This window comes from Dermacentor andersoni, chromosome 7, assembly GCF_023375885.2.
Source record: "Dermacentor andersoni chromosome 7, qqDerAnde1_hic_scaffold, whole genome shotgun sequence".
NCBI classification, from domain to species: domain Eukaryota; kingdom Metazoa; phylum Arthropoda; class Arachnida; order Ixodida; family Ixodidae; genus Dermacentor; species Dermacentor andersoni.
Genome location: NC_092820.1, coordinates 146,465,557 through 146,482,012, shown reverse-complemented (window position 1 = coordinate 146,482,012; position 16,456 = coordinate 146,465,557). Strand labels below are relative to the sequence as shown.

General features: G+C 48.7%; 1 protein-coding gene across 4 annotated transcripts in view; it reads left to right on the top strand.

The window, feature by feature from the left end:
* LOC126533657 (poly [ADP-ribose] polymerase tankyrase-like) overlaps nucleotides 1-16,456 on the top strand; it is a 106,510-nt gene that overhangs the window by 57,673 nt on the left and 32,381 nt on the right. For all 4 annotated transcript variants that reach the window (XM_050180843.3, XM_050180842.3, XM_050180837.3 and 1 more), the window contains exons 31-37: nucleotides 751-907; nucleotides 6,044-6,120; nucleotides 6,471-6,612; nucleotides 7,894-7,983; nucleotides 8,558-8,707; nucleotides 14,092-14,321; nucleotides 15,829-16,099. In XM_050180843.3, coding sequence (XP_050036800.1) covers nucleotides 751-907; nucleotides 6,044-6,120; nucleotides 6,471-6,612; nucleotides 7,894-7,983; nucleotides 8,558-8,707; nucleotides 14,092-14,321; nucleotides 15,829-16,099 — 1,117 coding nt within the window. The remainder of the gene's footprint in view (nucleotides 1-750; nucleotides 908-6,043; nucleotides 6,121-6,470; nucleotides 6,613-7,893; nucleotides 7,984-8,557; nucleotides 8,708-14,091; nucleotides 14,322-15,828; nucleotides 16,100-16,456) is intronic.

The window sequence follows — 16,456 nt, the reverse complement described above, 5'->3', positions numbered from 1 at the left end:
CCTGCTGCTACATTAGGAGATCTTGTTTCCGTCACTTCAGTGCCCATCCTGTCTACTTCGCATATTGTTCCATATTTAGCACTGCAAATATGTCGCACATTGCAAGCTACCAACTAGCCTGCCTTTATGCCTTGTGTGGTCTCACCCGACCTCTTCGGGGCAAAGGAACACAACACGGTGGTGCAAGCAATCACAAGGGCATATTATTGCACCTTTCATACACTGATGCCTGTTAGCCGAATTGCTATTCACAGAATATGCCGATCGGCGCGCAAGAAATCGCAGAAGTCACTCACCGCATACCAAGTGAATATGTTTGACACCGATGCCCGGTCATTCATGTGTACGGTCATGTGAATGGTGGCGTGTTCGAGCAGTCGCGTTCATCCATTCTGGTGTCCTGCTCCTGGGCCTCACAGGACGGTCTCGCTGAGGCATGGATCGGTGCACTTCCGGAACGTCTGTGCCGCTTGCCGACCCTGAGCCAAAGAGAAAGAGCCTATTCCTGTCGCGCCCGACCAACCACGTCGTTAGGCGTTAGGCAATTCTCGCGCCATCTCTCATAATATGCTGCAACCACACCGACTGCTGCCGCTGCTTAGCTACGGGTAGAAGCTTGATTACAGGAGACGTGAGCGCCGTGTGGGGAAAACATCAGGGGACGCGTGACAGTCTAGCATCCCCACAGCCTTAAACTCTTCCAAGTGCTTAATTTTTTTCTGTTTCAAACTTTCTTCAACTTGCTTGCAGACACTGGGACAACTCGCCCTGTGACCCTGTGGAGCTGGCTACCTTGCTGCAGACGACCCAGACACCCTTGCTGGAACTTCAAGACAATTTTGGCATGACACCGGTGCATTACGCTGCCATCCGAGGATCGTCCATGTGCATGCACTCTTTCTGCAGTGTGAGTAACTGCTTCTCAGGCCGTTTTAGTCTCGTCAAGTCTTCGTTGGTCCTAATAAAAGTGCACGGAAAAGGAACCTCAAAGCCTCCCCGCAGGTTTTGGGCATTGCAAACAGACGATCGCAGTGCTTAGATTGCACTCTGACAGTTGTCTGCAACGTGCTACATCAAAGTACAGTTATGATCAAAAGTTCACGTGGTGGGAGGTCTGAGAAAATGGACAATATTTCCCCAGCATGGCCGTGCAGCGTGTATTTCGAATGTGTTCCATGTACTAGCACACACGACCAGCGTAGCGCCTTACTGCTTTTTTGGCTGCACGCTAAAACTGAACTGGCATTAGACTTGTTTTCGGAACCTGGATCCCAACACCAGTTGGTGCTGGTACCAGGTGCTGCACCTGGTACTTGGAACCAGCACCTGGAACTTCTCTCAGGTGCTTGTCTGGGCATTGGGAAGAGCCCCCGCTGCAGGAAGGGTAGATCGCCGCTTCGCACCATCTCAGCTGCTGCTAGATCCTTTCGTAAGGGGGACACGGTGTATAGAGCTATCTTAGGTATTTTTAGACCAAATTTACTGAAAGACATGGTCTTGTCCAGCTTTTTGAGCTGATTAAAAAATTTGATTATTTTTTTCGTACAGTAAATAATTATGGAGATAGATAAAAGTCCATCACTATTGTTTGTGGAGACAATAAGTAAGAAAATATTGGGCAGAAAGCAATAGTAATGTATGAGTGGACCGCAGAATGTTTAAGGAGGGAAGTGCTGCAAGCAGTTTTCAAATCTGTGGGAGATACGGGTTTCTCCTCCGTACTCTTGGGACAAAGGAACGACAACACAGTAGTGCAAACAATCACAAGGGCATTTATTGCACCTTTCATAGATCAATGCCTGCTAGCCGAGTTGCTATCCCCTAAACATGCCGATGGGTGCGCGACAAATCTAGAAGTCCGACTTACCGCGACCGATAGCGAGCGAATATGTTCGCCCCATGCTGGATCCCAACGCCTGGTCGTTCGCGTGTTCGGTCATGCCAACGGTCGTGCGTTCGAAGGCGGCCACGCGAGGCGGTCTCGCAGAAGCATGGTCGCAGCGCGCGCGGAATGTCCACGCTGTTCGCCGGCCCGCCGGGAAAGAGGCAGCGCCTTGTCCCTCGGCGCCCGAGTAACCCCGCCGCGGCGCGACGGTCGCGCCATCACTCGCACCGCGCTTGTACCACTCCGAGCGCCGCTGGCGCCAGGCCACACGAGCCGTGCGGGAAAACAGCATACCAGGGGATGCGTGAGAGTCGCGCATCCCCACATCCCCCCAACCTTAAATCACTACATATTCCGGCGAAACATTTCACACAGTCTAACATCAACACGTGCTTCGCGAACAATGTGGTGCATGCAACAGTGGCCGCGCCGGGGAAATGTCCACACGCTGTCCATAACATGCGAGCCGACTGTCCTTGGGGTACACCGCTGGCGTACGCCGGTCACCGCAGCAGCTTTGCGACTCGACGGCACGATCCCAGGCCAGAACTCCGGAGACGATGACGCAGTAGTCGGTACGAGCAAGCGTCGCTCGCGCCGACGCGCCCTGCTGGCAAGAGCCGCCGTAGCTGTCGGTGACCGCTGGCTCCTTTGTCCGCCGCCGAGGGTTGTGAGCTGGATGCAGGAGGCCGCCGAAGTAACTGGCCACAGCATCACCATCGCCCGGGGTGACTCGATCGTAGTCCGGGGCAGCAGCGCAGACGATGTGCAGGTGACAGCAAGCCAGGGGTGACTCCAATCACACTGCGTACACTCAAAACACTCGGCAAACACTAAAGTAGTGCAAGAGAGAGGAATTCTGCATGCGCATCGCCCACGTGGTACGATGTTCAACTCGGCTAGCAAAAGATCGGGCAGCTACTCAGATGCTAAGTTCACGTGAACGAAGCTCGCTTTCTTGAGTCGAACGAGTAATTTCAATTCGTGCGAGGCTAACTAGAATGAGGGAAGCAACTTGCAACACCTCAACCCCACGGTCCACCAGGTTGTGTCCCTCCACGTGCGACAGGCAGCTTCGTAAAGCCTTAGGCCTAAAGCGTCGCTACTCTGACAACAACCGGCATCCAAAAACAAACGACACCCAAAATGAGCGCAAAACAGGCAGCCGCGAGGAGACGTCAGCTCTGTGAGGTGGTCCTACTCCGCTCGGTGCACACAGCATCCGAGTTGACGGCGCCCACCATCACAGACGGTGTCGGAACGCCCGGTGCCAGGCCGCAATACCAGTCAGCCCGTAGTGGCACCCGTGGCCCGCGGCCACCCGGCTCCCAGAGCCGCGACTTCATCAGAGTCAAAGAGATAGAAGAAGCTATTTACATAAGAAATTCGGACCACCCACGAGGCTTCCGTACTCACTCGCTTCAGGCTTGCCACTGCTCCGCGGGCGTTCAGCCTCGCTCTCCCAGGATGCAGACCACGTGGCTCTCGTACCAACGAATGCCATTAACGAAAAAACACTTGTGAAAAGGCTTAGCATGTTGACATGTTCAAACACACTACAGCCACCGCCGCCTCGCTCAAGAAAGCACGCCGCCGACGCTAGCGATCAAAATCCACGCTAGGCCTACGCTTCGGTTCAAACAAAGGTCTTGAACGAAGCAACACTTAAAATTATCGTCCGATGCCCCAAGAGCCCCACGTTGGGCAGCCAGATGTGGGAGATACGGGTTTCTCCTCTGTACTCTTGGGACAAAGGAACGACAACACAGTAGTGCAAACAATCACAAGGGCATTTATTGCACCTTTCATAGATCAATGCCTGCTAGCCGAGTTGCTATCCCCAAAACATGCCGATGGGCGCGCGACAAATCTAGAAGTCCGACTTACCGCGACCGATAGCGAGCGAATATGTTCGCCCCATGCTGGATCCCAACGCCTGGTCGTTCGCGTGTTCGGTCACGCCAACGGTCGTGCGTTCGAAGGCGGCCACGCGAGGCGGTCTCGCAGAAGCATGGTCGCAGCGCGCGCGGAATGTCCACGCTGTTCGCCGGCCCGCCGGGAAAGAGGCAGCACCTTGTCCCTCGGCGCCCGAGTTACCCCGCCGCGGCGCGACGGTCGCGCCATCACTCGCACCGCGCTTGTACCACTCCGAGCGCCGCTGGCGCCAGGCCACGCGAGCCGTGCGGGAAAACAGCATATCAGGGGATGCGTGAGAGTCGCGCATCCCCACAAATCCTACAATTGGCAATTTAGCAGCTCATCAAAGATCACAAGCAATGGGGTGCACGTGTGGCCACCACTCATGTGCAGTGAAGTCCACGGCGACGCGGCATCGCCGCAGATTGCACACGAGGTGATTATCTCTGTGGCAAGATTACACTCGCATTCGCCTTCATCCACTGCCGCACCGCTACTTGCGTTTTACACGAGACAGCAGAATATTTATAGAGTTGCGGCTCGGCATAACGAATCGCGTCTGCATTGCATCCGAGCTAGCAGCGGCGACATCAGCGTGAGCGAGCAAATCCGATTTTCGCTTGGTAGCCGGCGTTGAAGCAAAGACTTGCGGTTTTTCTTGAGCCACCTTCACCTTCTCAAAATTGTAAGGATGTAGTAGTTGTGCTGGAACGCTGCACGAACACTGGCTGCTGCAAGAACCGCATTCACCTGCTAAGTCTATTCCACAGTCACGAGGGAAGGCTTTTCAGCGGGGCTCGGTCCGGGTGGCAAACTATTTTCGCTGTTTTTGAAAGCTACTGCGCACTTTCGAAAGTTCAAAACCCGTCTTCTTCTGTTTGCTGAATTTATAGTTTGTAGCAAACTGAATTTGACATCGTTTCGTACCGTGTTGCGCACAACCGAGCGACCCGGGCTTACGACAACGAAAATCCACCAATGGCATGGAGTGCTTACGGTCACGTGTCTCAATCGACGAATGGAATTGCGCATTGGGACAACTCTATGGTGGGCTTTTTCTTCAAAGCCATACTGCGCGCAGAGTAGCTGTGCCGCGAAAACTAAAGATGAGTCGCTCTTTCAAACAAGACCAAGATGGCTGCATTCGGAAACTTATAATGGCAACTGCGCGTCACAGAGATAAGCCCCTTTTTTTTTTACATTTGTCAGTAACAGTACAGCTCACTGATGTAATATTAAACGCCATTACGACTGAAATGTGGGAACAGATGCGTGAAAATTTCTGAGATAATGCACCAGACACTAGAACCAAAAATGTTTTCAAAAAAGTGATAATTCTGCAATTTATCGGTCTCTAAGACCCGTGTCCCCCCCTGCACCCCTCTAAGAGTTGTAGTCGGGCATGTCAAAAGGGCTAGCTAGCCCATGCCGTCGTCCGCCTCATCCATGCTGAGGACGTTGTTGAAGAGAGGAACAGGTTCTTATCGAGAGCCAAGTGTACTGGGTTTATTTACAATATTTACATGAAGAATATAGAATGTTGCGCCTCGACTGTCTACCAAGACTGACTAAAAGTACTCCTGAGGTGCCGAAAAAGTCAGCTTAAATTCCCTCTGTCCTCCCTAGAGCCTTAGGCCAGGGAACTCTGCCGTCACACCTTCCTCCAGCTGAAGCATCCAAAGTCGCCTTGAGGGTGAGGGTGCGCACAATCACTCTGGGAACTTTGTTCACTGAACACAATCGGAGAAATACTCTCAGGCACACCTGGTTCACTGTCCCAGAGAAAGGAAGGAACGCTCGTAGACGGGAAGTTTCACGCTTAACTCGTTTGACACGTCTTGGCTCCTGGGATGGCCCACCAACTGGCTGGTTTGATTTTCGATCAGCTTTGGCAGCTAGCATCGGGTGTAAGGAAGCAGGGAAGAAATACCTTTCCTGGAGTTTCTTGGTCCCAGCCTCGGGGTCGGCAGCAGAGTGGCATCCATCAACCCCGTACTCGTCAAACGTGTCTCGCCTTGGTTACACCGCTGGTCTGTCCGATGGGACGTATTGTCAGCTTCACGAAGCTGATTCATCGTAGGAAAGCAGGAGAGGCTCAAAGTTCGCTGCCCCGACTGGCTGATCCGTAACACCCCGCAAAGCGCAAACACATGCCACAACGAAGGAAAATAAAACAACTGGTTCACATTTATTTATAACCACGGAAAGTACATTCATACGTGTATGTTCTTCTCTTCGCAGAAGGTGAAGACAGTAGATATCAAGGACAAGGCTAACAACACACCCTTGGGCTTGGCAGTGCTCAACAACCACCCCACGTAAGGCGCTACTTTTCTCATGTAAATTTTTCTCTGGCATGGCCGCTTGTATTGTGGAACAGGGGTGGACACCCTCAGAGCAGTGCCTTTTATCACAGGTTTTGGTGTCTTTTTAGCACTTATTGTAATGTCTTCATAGCACTGTTTTTAATGTCTTTTCATTGCTGTACTTAAGTGTCCTTTGATCACAGTTTTGGGGTCTTTCTAACTCTTTCTAGCATCTTAAACACTGTATTTGTCATCATTTTAACGCTGTGCTTCTCGCTGCATTTAATGCTGTCCATCATTTTAACGCTTTTAACACTATGCTGCTGCCATGTTGCTCGACGACATGCGTGTTGCCCGTGCAGGTGTGCACTGTTGCTGCTCCAGAAGGGCGCCCTCCCCACGTTGGACTTGGTGATCCAGCGGAATGATCCACCGCAGACAGGCCTGCGCTGGCTTTACGTCCATAAGAAGATCCGGGCCCCGCTGCAGATCCCCATCCTGCAGGTGCCTGCAACAGTGTGCTAGTTTTTTTTTTTTTTTTTTTTTTTTCGAAGCAGCGTGTAACGTTTTTGCATGGGCCACCTTTGGCATGCAAAACAACGGAACACCTGACAAGATGTGGTGGCCGCACTATAGGCAGCAGCCGCCGGAGTAGAACCGAACCCTGTGCCTCACGCACTAAAGAAAACGCCGTGTCTCCACCACACCTTCCTCCCTTGCACGTGTTATATTTAGCCACGATCGTCAGCTGACCCTCGTAAGTCAGTTGTCAGCCCGTGTCGACACAACAAAAGTACCCTTTATATACTTGATTAAAAAAAGAAATGCTGCTAATTTAATCCGCTGTAGCCGATAGTCCGTTGTAGTGCGGTTCGTGACAAGCGAACTTCGTTGCATCAATAGGTAGAACAAACTGAAGCTGAAATAGTCTGTTAAATCCGAAAGTCTGTTGTAAGCGGGCCCGTTTTAATGAGCGTAGGCTGTATATGGAATTCTGAGATACAATGATGCAAATAAAATATTTTGTTATAGTCATGCTTTATTTCATTAAGTATCCTGCTACTATAATCAAACCGAAAATTCAACATCTATTGCAATATTGGTTACAGCAAAGTGAATATATGTTTGCTCACAGCTCGAAATATGTATATTCTGGTAGCAGATATCAAAAAGTTGGCGAGCGCAACTTGAAACAGCAAATTATGGGCACAATTTGCACATTTTGGCTAACAGTTTGGCTTGGCTGGCCCACAACCAGTAAGTCAACATGCCTAACATGTGTGATTACACTATTTGAAACATTGGTGGAAAACACATTAGTGGCTTAGCATTGTTGTTATGCCTTATATTGACAAATGTCATCAATGGGTGATCAAATTTACTCGAAACTTCTTGCTGCTGTACTATGCTGTATTGCATAGTACAGCATAGTATGCATAGTACTGCATGCATAGTACAGCATAGTACTGCATAGTATGCTGTACTGCTGTACTATCGAAAGTACTGTGCTTGCATTTCTTATGCAGTGATTAGGTCACAATGTTTTATTTTTTTTCCCCCCTCATCAATATGCCTGCGTTGGCTCATACTCGAGTGTTTTCATATCGGATGCAAACTTCGTTAAGATGTTTGATTGCAGATAAATTTGCATTTGTATTTTAACATCTTTAAAGGATCTTGTGATCACCATTGCATTTTTTTTAATTTAAAAATTGTAACAAGGTTCCATTTCTGCCTTGAAGAAAATGAGGCAGGCTCATCCTATCACGCTTTACATTTCTGCAGGAGCTTGTGAAGCGGTCATGGCAAGGCATCCTGCAGCACATCATCGAGCATCTTGAGCTTGGTGGCAAGGGCCTGGCTCTCACTGTTGAGGTGCGTGCGCCGCCAGTCTGTGCCCTCGTGAATCTGCGCAGTGACTTGTGAAATGTATTGTCCGTGAGCCATCATTCATAGTCTTCAGGTTGGCCAGTTCGTAACTCCACATCTTGGGGTAAAATCTTACAATTCCAGGGGTAAGGAAGGTTACCCCAGCTGGTAAAATTGGCAGGCAAGGGGGGAGGGGGGGGGGGGGGGGAGTAGACGGCGTCTGCCCAGGCAGAAATGTGGCTGGCTAACCACGTGTGAAAACACGGGAGCCATGGCTTGCTGGAGAATCGCGCGTGACTCGCTTGGTGGTGCTGGTAGCGCTAGCAATTGTGTGCCAGCCACCTGGGGACGGCTTTCCCTGTTTTCCCCGAATCCTCTGGCGAGCGTGCACCCAATGTGTGAAGTTTGCCACGCATGCGACCATCATGAGACGCGAGGACTCCCGCACAGGGCATGTCCAAAGTAGGTGGCAGGCATCCGCTTCAGATGCAGGAGGGGATTTTGAAGACTAGACATTGATTTCATATCACTGGTTGATTTACTGACCGACTGACTTACTGGAACTGTCTCTTATTCTTAGGCGGCCCTGAAGAGTTGTTCATACGAGCTGGCTTTGAGGCTAATTGCCAAGGTGAAGCATGGCTGGACCCTGTACAGCGACAAGCAGACCATGTTGCATGTGCTTGCACGGGAGGCTCCTCGGGACGCCCAGCTGGAAATGCAGATCAAGGTCAGCCTCGGAACGTCCTTCAATTCGTCCCCTTGGGCCAAGTGCTTCTCACTGTTTCATAGTGGTTGAAAATTTGAGAAGTCTGCAATGTTACTGTACTTTGCCAAGTCTAACATGCACTTGATTTTGTAGTAAGAAAAATGTAGTACGCGTCCATTTCTTCTAACGTAAAAAGATTAGGTTTGCAGAACTTATCATCGCAAAATGTAAACTTATTCACATTAATGTCCATTGACATCACTGTCAGACAGCTCTGCCATCACTGTTTGTGAACTACAACACGTCCTCATTGTAGTCTGTTTCGCGTTCCTCATTTCTTGAACAATTCTTCAGTAATTGCAAACTGTTCGACGGCCTACGCATCAGCTATTTGCTTCACCACTTGGTCCTGCAACGTATACAAGTGTTCAGCATTGCCCAGAAACACGGGAAATGTCTCTTCTTCCTTTAGCTTAGCATGTAAAGTAACCTGCCTTTTTAATGAGTTTTCATGATGAAAGCAGCACATCATCGCTGTCCTATTGGGAGACGGTACATGACCTAGCATGTGGCATGACCATATGTGGTCTCATTGCAGTTTCAGCCTGTGCTTTTTTTTTTGCATAACATTGCAGCCAAATCGGCCAGTTGACCACTCTACGCAAGTGCGACTCTGACTGCACAAAAGCTTTTTGCTGCCATCTTGTGATTGATTAAGTTGTGATTATTATGACAATGGTGATGATGGTAGGCAGTTGTCGATGCTGCAACAGTGGTTTGTTTTGTGCCCAATTCAAACAGTTTTTCTTTTTCATATCTATCTTGTTAGAAAGTGAGAAAGGTGTGTCTTAAAAACAGTTAGTCCTGTAATCTGTCATATTGCTTGAAGTACAGCTCATAATTGAAGCAAGAAGAGTGCTCTAGGTATGGAGCCAGAACCTAATACAATGTTGCCTCATGTGAATACCAGTATGCAGGTAACAGCGGCATAATGTTTAATGCTTCAAAATCATGCGACTCATTGCAACAATGAGGTTGTTATATTTTGGTGGCTGCCATTAAGTTTTACTCTGCAAACAAGTAAAGCATTTAGCCTTTGACCCCTGCTTAGATCTGTGTGCACTGTAAAGATGTCGGCATTGCCGAAGAGCAAAAATTAAGGGTCATCCAGGTGTCAACGCTAAACAAGACAAAGTCGATGTGCATGGTAGTTCAAATGATTCGAGGAATAAGTTTTAATTATATCTCTGTACTCTTTTTTTCATGTTCGTTATTCACTCAATTTCTTCATATTTCACGCGCAGTTTTGTCAATATTGTGCAGCGTTGGCACTTGGTTGACTCTTCCTTTTTTTTTTTTTTTTCAGTTTTTGACATCTCTGGAATATGCCCCTCGCTTCAGTTTTCTTCTTGCACTCATGCTACCGTGAGGCATAGGGCTTATTAGCCCCAAGTCTTTATGGCTTCTTCAAAACACACTCCCAAGCCATCAGCTCTCTACTAACCCTGCTTCTCAGACTTGAATTCCCTTCCTCCTGAACTCGGTCGCTTTGCGCCATCTGGCGGAGAGCGCGACAATTAGGTGACAGTTAAGTTGAATGGCCCTAGGCGACGGCACAGCAAAGGGCAACAGCAACACAGGCATTCACATCCCAACTTGTTTATACCTACAGTGGAACCCCAGCTATACGTCCCCCCATTTTGTGACAACCCGGGTTTGTGGCGGATTAGCGCACGAGGGTTGCAATGTGGGCTTGTTGGTAATGCATCTTCAAGCGGAGTATGGTAGCGCGATTCAAGACGGGACTGTGTGTGTCCCCTTGTGTCTTCTCTTGTCCCGTCTTTGAATCGCGCTACCATACTCCCCTTGAGGATTAGCGCAGTCCCGGCGAAGTCCCCATGGAAGCAATGCATTAAGTACCTGGTTATCCGACACGATTTTACGCCTGACCTGCATTATACGACGATCCACACGAAGTGCGGGACCGAACAACGGATGTAAAGAAAGTGCTGCGGGCCTCCTTCCTCACACCGTCTCTCCTTCAGAAGAGTGCCCCTTCGCATGCAGAGCTTCGATGCAGAGCGTTCGTTTCTCTCCGCCTCCCAGCAGTCGCCCGCGCAGTGGAATGCATTGTCACAAAGCACAATCACCACCTCGTTCAAGCACTGTGGCCGCAAGCGAGAGACTTTGTACAAGAAGGCCTCCGGGAATGAACCATGGCACTCTGCGATTATTGCGCTCTGCAATGCCGCGCGGCATTTGTAAGAACCACTGCACGAGCATGATAGCCACTAGGGCTAACATTTCCCTTTGTGTATAAAGACCTTCTATGGATAGCTTATATTTGCCGGAATGTTGTATATAGTTTTCTTTTTTTTTGGTCGAAATGTATATTTTGAATTCTTTGTAATGTTCTCTTGGTGTAAAGAAACATCTATGTTTTTATAAAATTTTCTCTTTTTCATAACAAATTCTTTTAATAAATAATATTATTTTTTCAAAGAATTTTTAATAAATGTTTGCTTAAAGGTAATACCATTAGAAAGCACATTAAGTTGATACTGTACATTCTAATATCAAGAATTTAGCAGTAAACTCGTAGCAGTAAACTGTAGCAGTAAACTCTTCATTTACTAGACTACCCTAAAACTGCCTATTTTCCTGCGGACAGGAAAGTGTTAAGCGTCACCACGACCTTCGCCGAGTACGTTGAGGCCGACAACAATGTTGCTATCTGTGGTGAGGTGACGCTGGATGGCGCCATCAAGGAGGCTTACCTCACGAGGCACCACTGTGACATCGGATGAGGACGACGACGCTACGGATCTTGCCTTGCCTGCGCCTACCACATTCGCTGATGTGCTACGACACATAGACTGCATCCGGAGCTTCATGTGTTCATGTGACACCGCAGAGGACCTCCTTTTGGGCGTTGCCCAACTCGAGCTCTTGCTTCTCGGATCGAAGAAGGTGCAAAAGAAGCTTACCGTTTAGCACGCAAGTGTTCCACGGTTCGCTCCTGCTGGCAAGAAACGCGGCAGTGGATTGTGGTACAAGGTTTGTTTTAATAAAGCATGGTTGGCACCTGTACTGCAGTATTCTTTCCGCATTTGCTTTTTTTTTTTTTTTTTGTGATTTGGGTTTCCGAGCCCTGCAGAGTGTTAGTTTGTATTTTACATCAAAGTTTCTTGTGAATCTGTTGCGCGCGACCATGCTTTTATAGGCATAACTTTCGTTGTTCGGATCTTACTACGCTCAGGGGGTCTACCAGCCGAGAAAACCAGTACTTCTCAGGGATATTTTTAGTATGGAAAACTCGGGGAATTTCTGCTTCTATTGGGGAAAATCAGCTGTAATTTTATTGAAAGGGAACGAAAGTCGCGCTAATCGCTCGCTCGAGTAACAGAGAGGAATTTAACAAATTGTCTTTGATGTCGTGTCGTCAGCTGGAGGAGTTGGCAGTGTACAGTCGACGCCTGATTTTTGGGACGTTCCCGATAATTCGGATGGCATTGTGGTACCACCACATACCCCGTGGAGTCAGTGTATAAGAACGTCGGAAATTTTGTACACAATAACCCATAGCCGTCCGATTTTCCGGAATTTTTGCCGTGACCACAGGTCCGAAACGGCATTCATCAAAGCCACCACCGCTGCCATTTTGATTATCTCGCCGCCTTGAACTGGCGCTCTCGCACACAGTACTACTGGCAGCCATAGCCACCACCGCTGCAATGCTAGGCCTAGCTGCTTCGACGTTCACTATTAAGCTTGTCAATGTTCGGAGTCGTGTTACTCATTAAATCAATTCGCCGCTGTGAGCAATGACGCCGACTCCGCCTTTGAAATCCTTGCAATTGGCTTCGAAACTTGGAAAGCACGGCACATTGCATGATGCTGGTTTCTGAAAGTCAGCTTTGCCTCAGTACAGTTTTGTTACGTGGTGAGGCATATGTGGAGTATTGCGGTGAAGCATAAGAAGTATGGGAAGGGCAATTGGACACAGTATGTATTCCTTAATTATACATGCATCCACGTGCCATCTCCTGTCGCAGTACGAGCACCAGTATGTGTAATAAGTGTGTTGGCAGGCCTTTTCGGATGTGTCTGCGGTGATTTGAGCTCTTAAGGGCTGTAAAAAACATGCATTTATTTTTTCGGACGTTTTCACAGCCCCTAGGGAGTCTGAAAAATCGGACGTTGACTGTACAACTGACCCCAAGGATGCTTCAAATGGTCCGTGGGACAAACGCGGGGTGGAAGGGCTTGAGCTCAAAAAGCAAAGTGTTCGCAGACGCCACAGTGCTGGTGTCTCTCATCCAAACCAAAATAAACATTTTAAAGCAGTAAAACGCAACATTGAGGCATTGTGCGCGGGCTGAGAGTATGTCGGCTGCCGTTGAGGTTGACTTTCCAGCTGCTGAGAGAGAATCTCGCATGTGACAAAGTTTGGGCCTCATATCAGTGAGCTTGCTATCAGTTGATAGGAATAGCTCATATTCGAAACTATTTGCTTCTGTATGCATCTTTTTATTTGTATTTGAAAATGTTCGACTCGATTTGCAATAGGCTTTACAATTTTTTTCGAAGATAATTTATTCGCTGTGCATTTTACTAACTCATCCCTTCTGTTTCCTTTTTGAATAAAATAAATACTACTCGTTACTGTTCAAACTGGACTAAGGAGTTTTTTTTTATTTTTTGACATGCATGTCAGCCCATCGTGACATAAAACAAAGTTCAGTGCCACTCGCGAATTTTGCAAAGGCACTGGGGGAAACCTGGAAAACTCGGGGAATTTGGAAATGTCAGTTTGGTAGACACCCTGTACACTTTTTCGTAGCCTGAGAAAGTATAATATTGTAATCGGGGTTCCACTGTAAATACTTCTTTATTATTATGTTCTTAGTTGCTGGCTACTATATTACGTGCTCTCTGCATGGAGAAGTATCATTTGATACCACGTTCATACGGCATCTACAAGTCACCTGATTGACTGTTTTTGTGGAAGGGGCTACAAGATGTATTTACACCCATTTCATCTGCAGTCGGCTAAGAAGACCTTGTCTTCAAAAACAAAATTGGGGCACATAATCATTCACAACAGTGCATATACCTTCATGAAGGCAGCACATGGCACCATTGTTAATACAAAACAGAGCACTAGAAATGATTTTTCGTGATTTCATTCACTGCTGCTTTACCTTGCTGGGATGTCATGCCCAAAGGTAAAACGCAAGCTATAAACCTGCCTCCACTTTGCACACAGGAACAGTGTACCTCAAAGCCCCCCTCCTTTTTTCTTTCTTTTCCTTATTACGATGCTTCTTGTAATGATAGGAATTAAATCACTTTGTGTTTGCACTGATCGGTCTGACGATTGCGACTGCTGCCCGGTGCTGTAGGTGGCGCAAGCTTTGATGGACAAGGGAGTACCAGTGATGGCACGGGACGAACACGGATCTTCGGTGCTGACGTATGCGGCCATGAACTGGAACTACACCCTGTGCCAGTTCTTCCTGGACAAGATGGGCATGGTGGCGGCGGCTTGTGCCGACCAGGACCATTCTCTGCGGACCCCATTCACAGCCGCCTTCTGGAAACTGCAGAGCGACCGTCTGCCGGAGGACATGCAGTGAGTCTCGCATGCTTCCTTCTGCCAGTTGCAGCTAGCTACAGGTAGAGCTGGGAAGGCTTCATAGCGCGTTTAGACAAATGCACTGATACTTGAGCTACAGTTCTGCAGGGTATGCCGAATGACAAAACGGCAGTTCAAGGTTCCACATTGCTTAACTCTTTCTGTATTGAGAATGAAACCAGCTCATTGGGGTAAGCTTCGATTCCTTGTGTAAGTAGCTAGATCTGTAGCTCAGCACAATGTTAAATACAGTAGGACTTCGTTGATATGATCTCATTACGTACGATTTCCCTGCGTCAACATTCGCGATTGAGAATGCAAAAGATGACCCAATTAAGTTATGCTTTTTTACCAGTTCATATGTTTCCGACGTATACGTTTCCAACCACTAGATCCCATGTAAATAAGGAAAAGCGCAAGACATGCACAATCAAGAATAGTAGCTGTACACCACAGCAGCTTTCGTGTAATACTTGCCCGCCCATTTCAAGTGAAAACGTCGGCACGCACTCAGTTTTCTATTTCAGTACAGCAAATAAATATTCTCCCAGATCATCGCATGCCACATTCACAGCTTTTGCCACCAACCCTGTTGCAATAAGCATCTTAACCTATGTGTTCCACAGTGCATGGGGCATAGTGCCATTGGAAGCGTACTACGCAGTTTTAATAGGCGATAACTAATACATGCCGCCTTTTGTGCCACCATGCCCTGGTGCAGCCAGCACGAACTGAGTGTCATTTTTTACTCTGCCGCCATTGTAGGAATTTTATTCTGGCTTCACCCACCAGCTGGATTTTGTTTCAGTTTCCCGTTGCCGCCACAAAACATGTAATAGAAAAAGAAAAAAGGAAAAACTTGCATCTCAGGCTCCACCAGCTCAACACGCCTCAATGTCTTAAGCTGCAATGATTCGCACCGAGTGAGCACGTCAAAACTTCTCACCAAAATGCCCCACTCGAAGTTCCCTCTGATCGAGACCGTATTCCAGAAGCACAAACATGTGCATGCCAAAGCCATAAAAACGACAACGACGGAGGCTTGCTTCCCATATGCACAGGGGAAAAAACGCGGATTGACGCACCAGCCAAAAACAGAACTGAAATTTAATTTGAGAATTTTATTTCAATTTTAGTTCCTTTCTTTTACTTGGTGGGAGGGGGTGGGGGTAGTCGGTGCATCAATCCGCTTCTTTTCACTATGTGCTTTCCCGGCCAGTACCAGCCGTGGTTGCTCAGTGGCTATGGTGTTGGGCTGCCGAGCACAAGGTCGCGGGATCGAATCCCGGCCACAGCAGCCACATTTCGATGGGGGCGAAATGCGAAAACACCGGTGTGCTTAGGTTTAGGTGCACGTTAAAGAACCCCAGGTGGTCAAAATTTCCGGAGTCCTCCACTACGGCGTGCCTCATAATCAGAAAGTAGTTTTGGCACGTAAGACCGCATAATTTAATTTTCCCGGCCAGACGGGTTGCCAGCCAAACCTTGGATTTCATATATACAGGTCGTGGTGCCTCTCGCTGCTTGAAGCCGGTGCCTCTGCGGACCTGCTGACCTGCTTCCCACTCCAGAACCTGGAGTTCCCAGGCACGACGTGCCTGACGGACGTCACACGTATCCACTCGGCATCCCCAACGGCTGCCCGCCTATCGCCCCTCATCCTGGCCGTGTGCAAGCGCAACTACGCGGTTGTCAAGATGCTGCTACGAGCAGGCGCCAACATCAACTTCCGAGATGGCCAGCAGCGCACAGCCCTCATGTACGCCGTCAGACTGGTGAGTACCTCCAAGCGGGAGGCTTGTTCCCGGTCCTCCTTTTTTTTTTCATGGTGGGAATTAATTTAGGCTGTGGAAAGAGTTATTTGGCGGTGGCATGACTGGAACAGGTGTTTCAGGATTGGTTGGTGCAGGCTGCTGGTGTCGCATAGGGCGGACGCCAGAGGGCAGAGTAATAGAGAGTTTTCATGTGTCCAGTATTCCGCTAAGTGCAGGCAGACTGGGCGTTCTGCCGGATGGGCGGGGGCGCAAATGTGAGTGGCCGGCACGGTGCGGACCACTCGCTAGCATTCCCGCCCATCCGGCAAGTCGCCCGACCTGCATGCATTTAGCGGGATACCGGACAGGCTAGAGCTC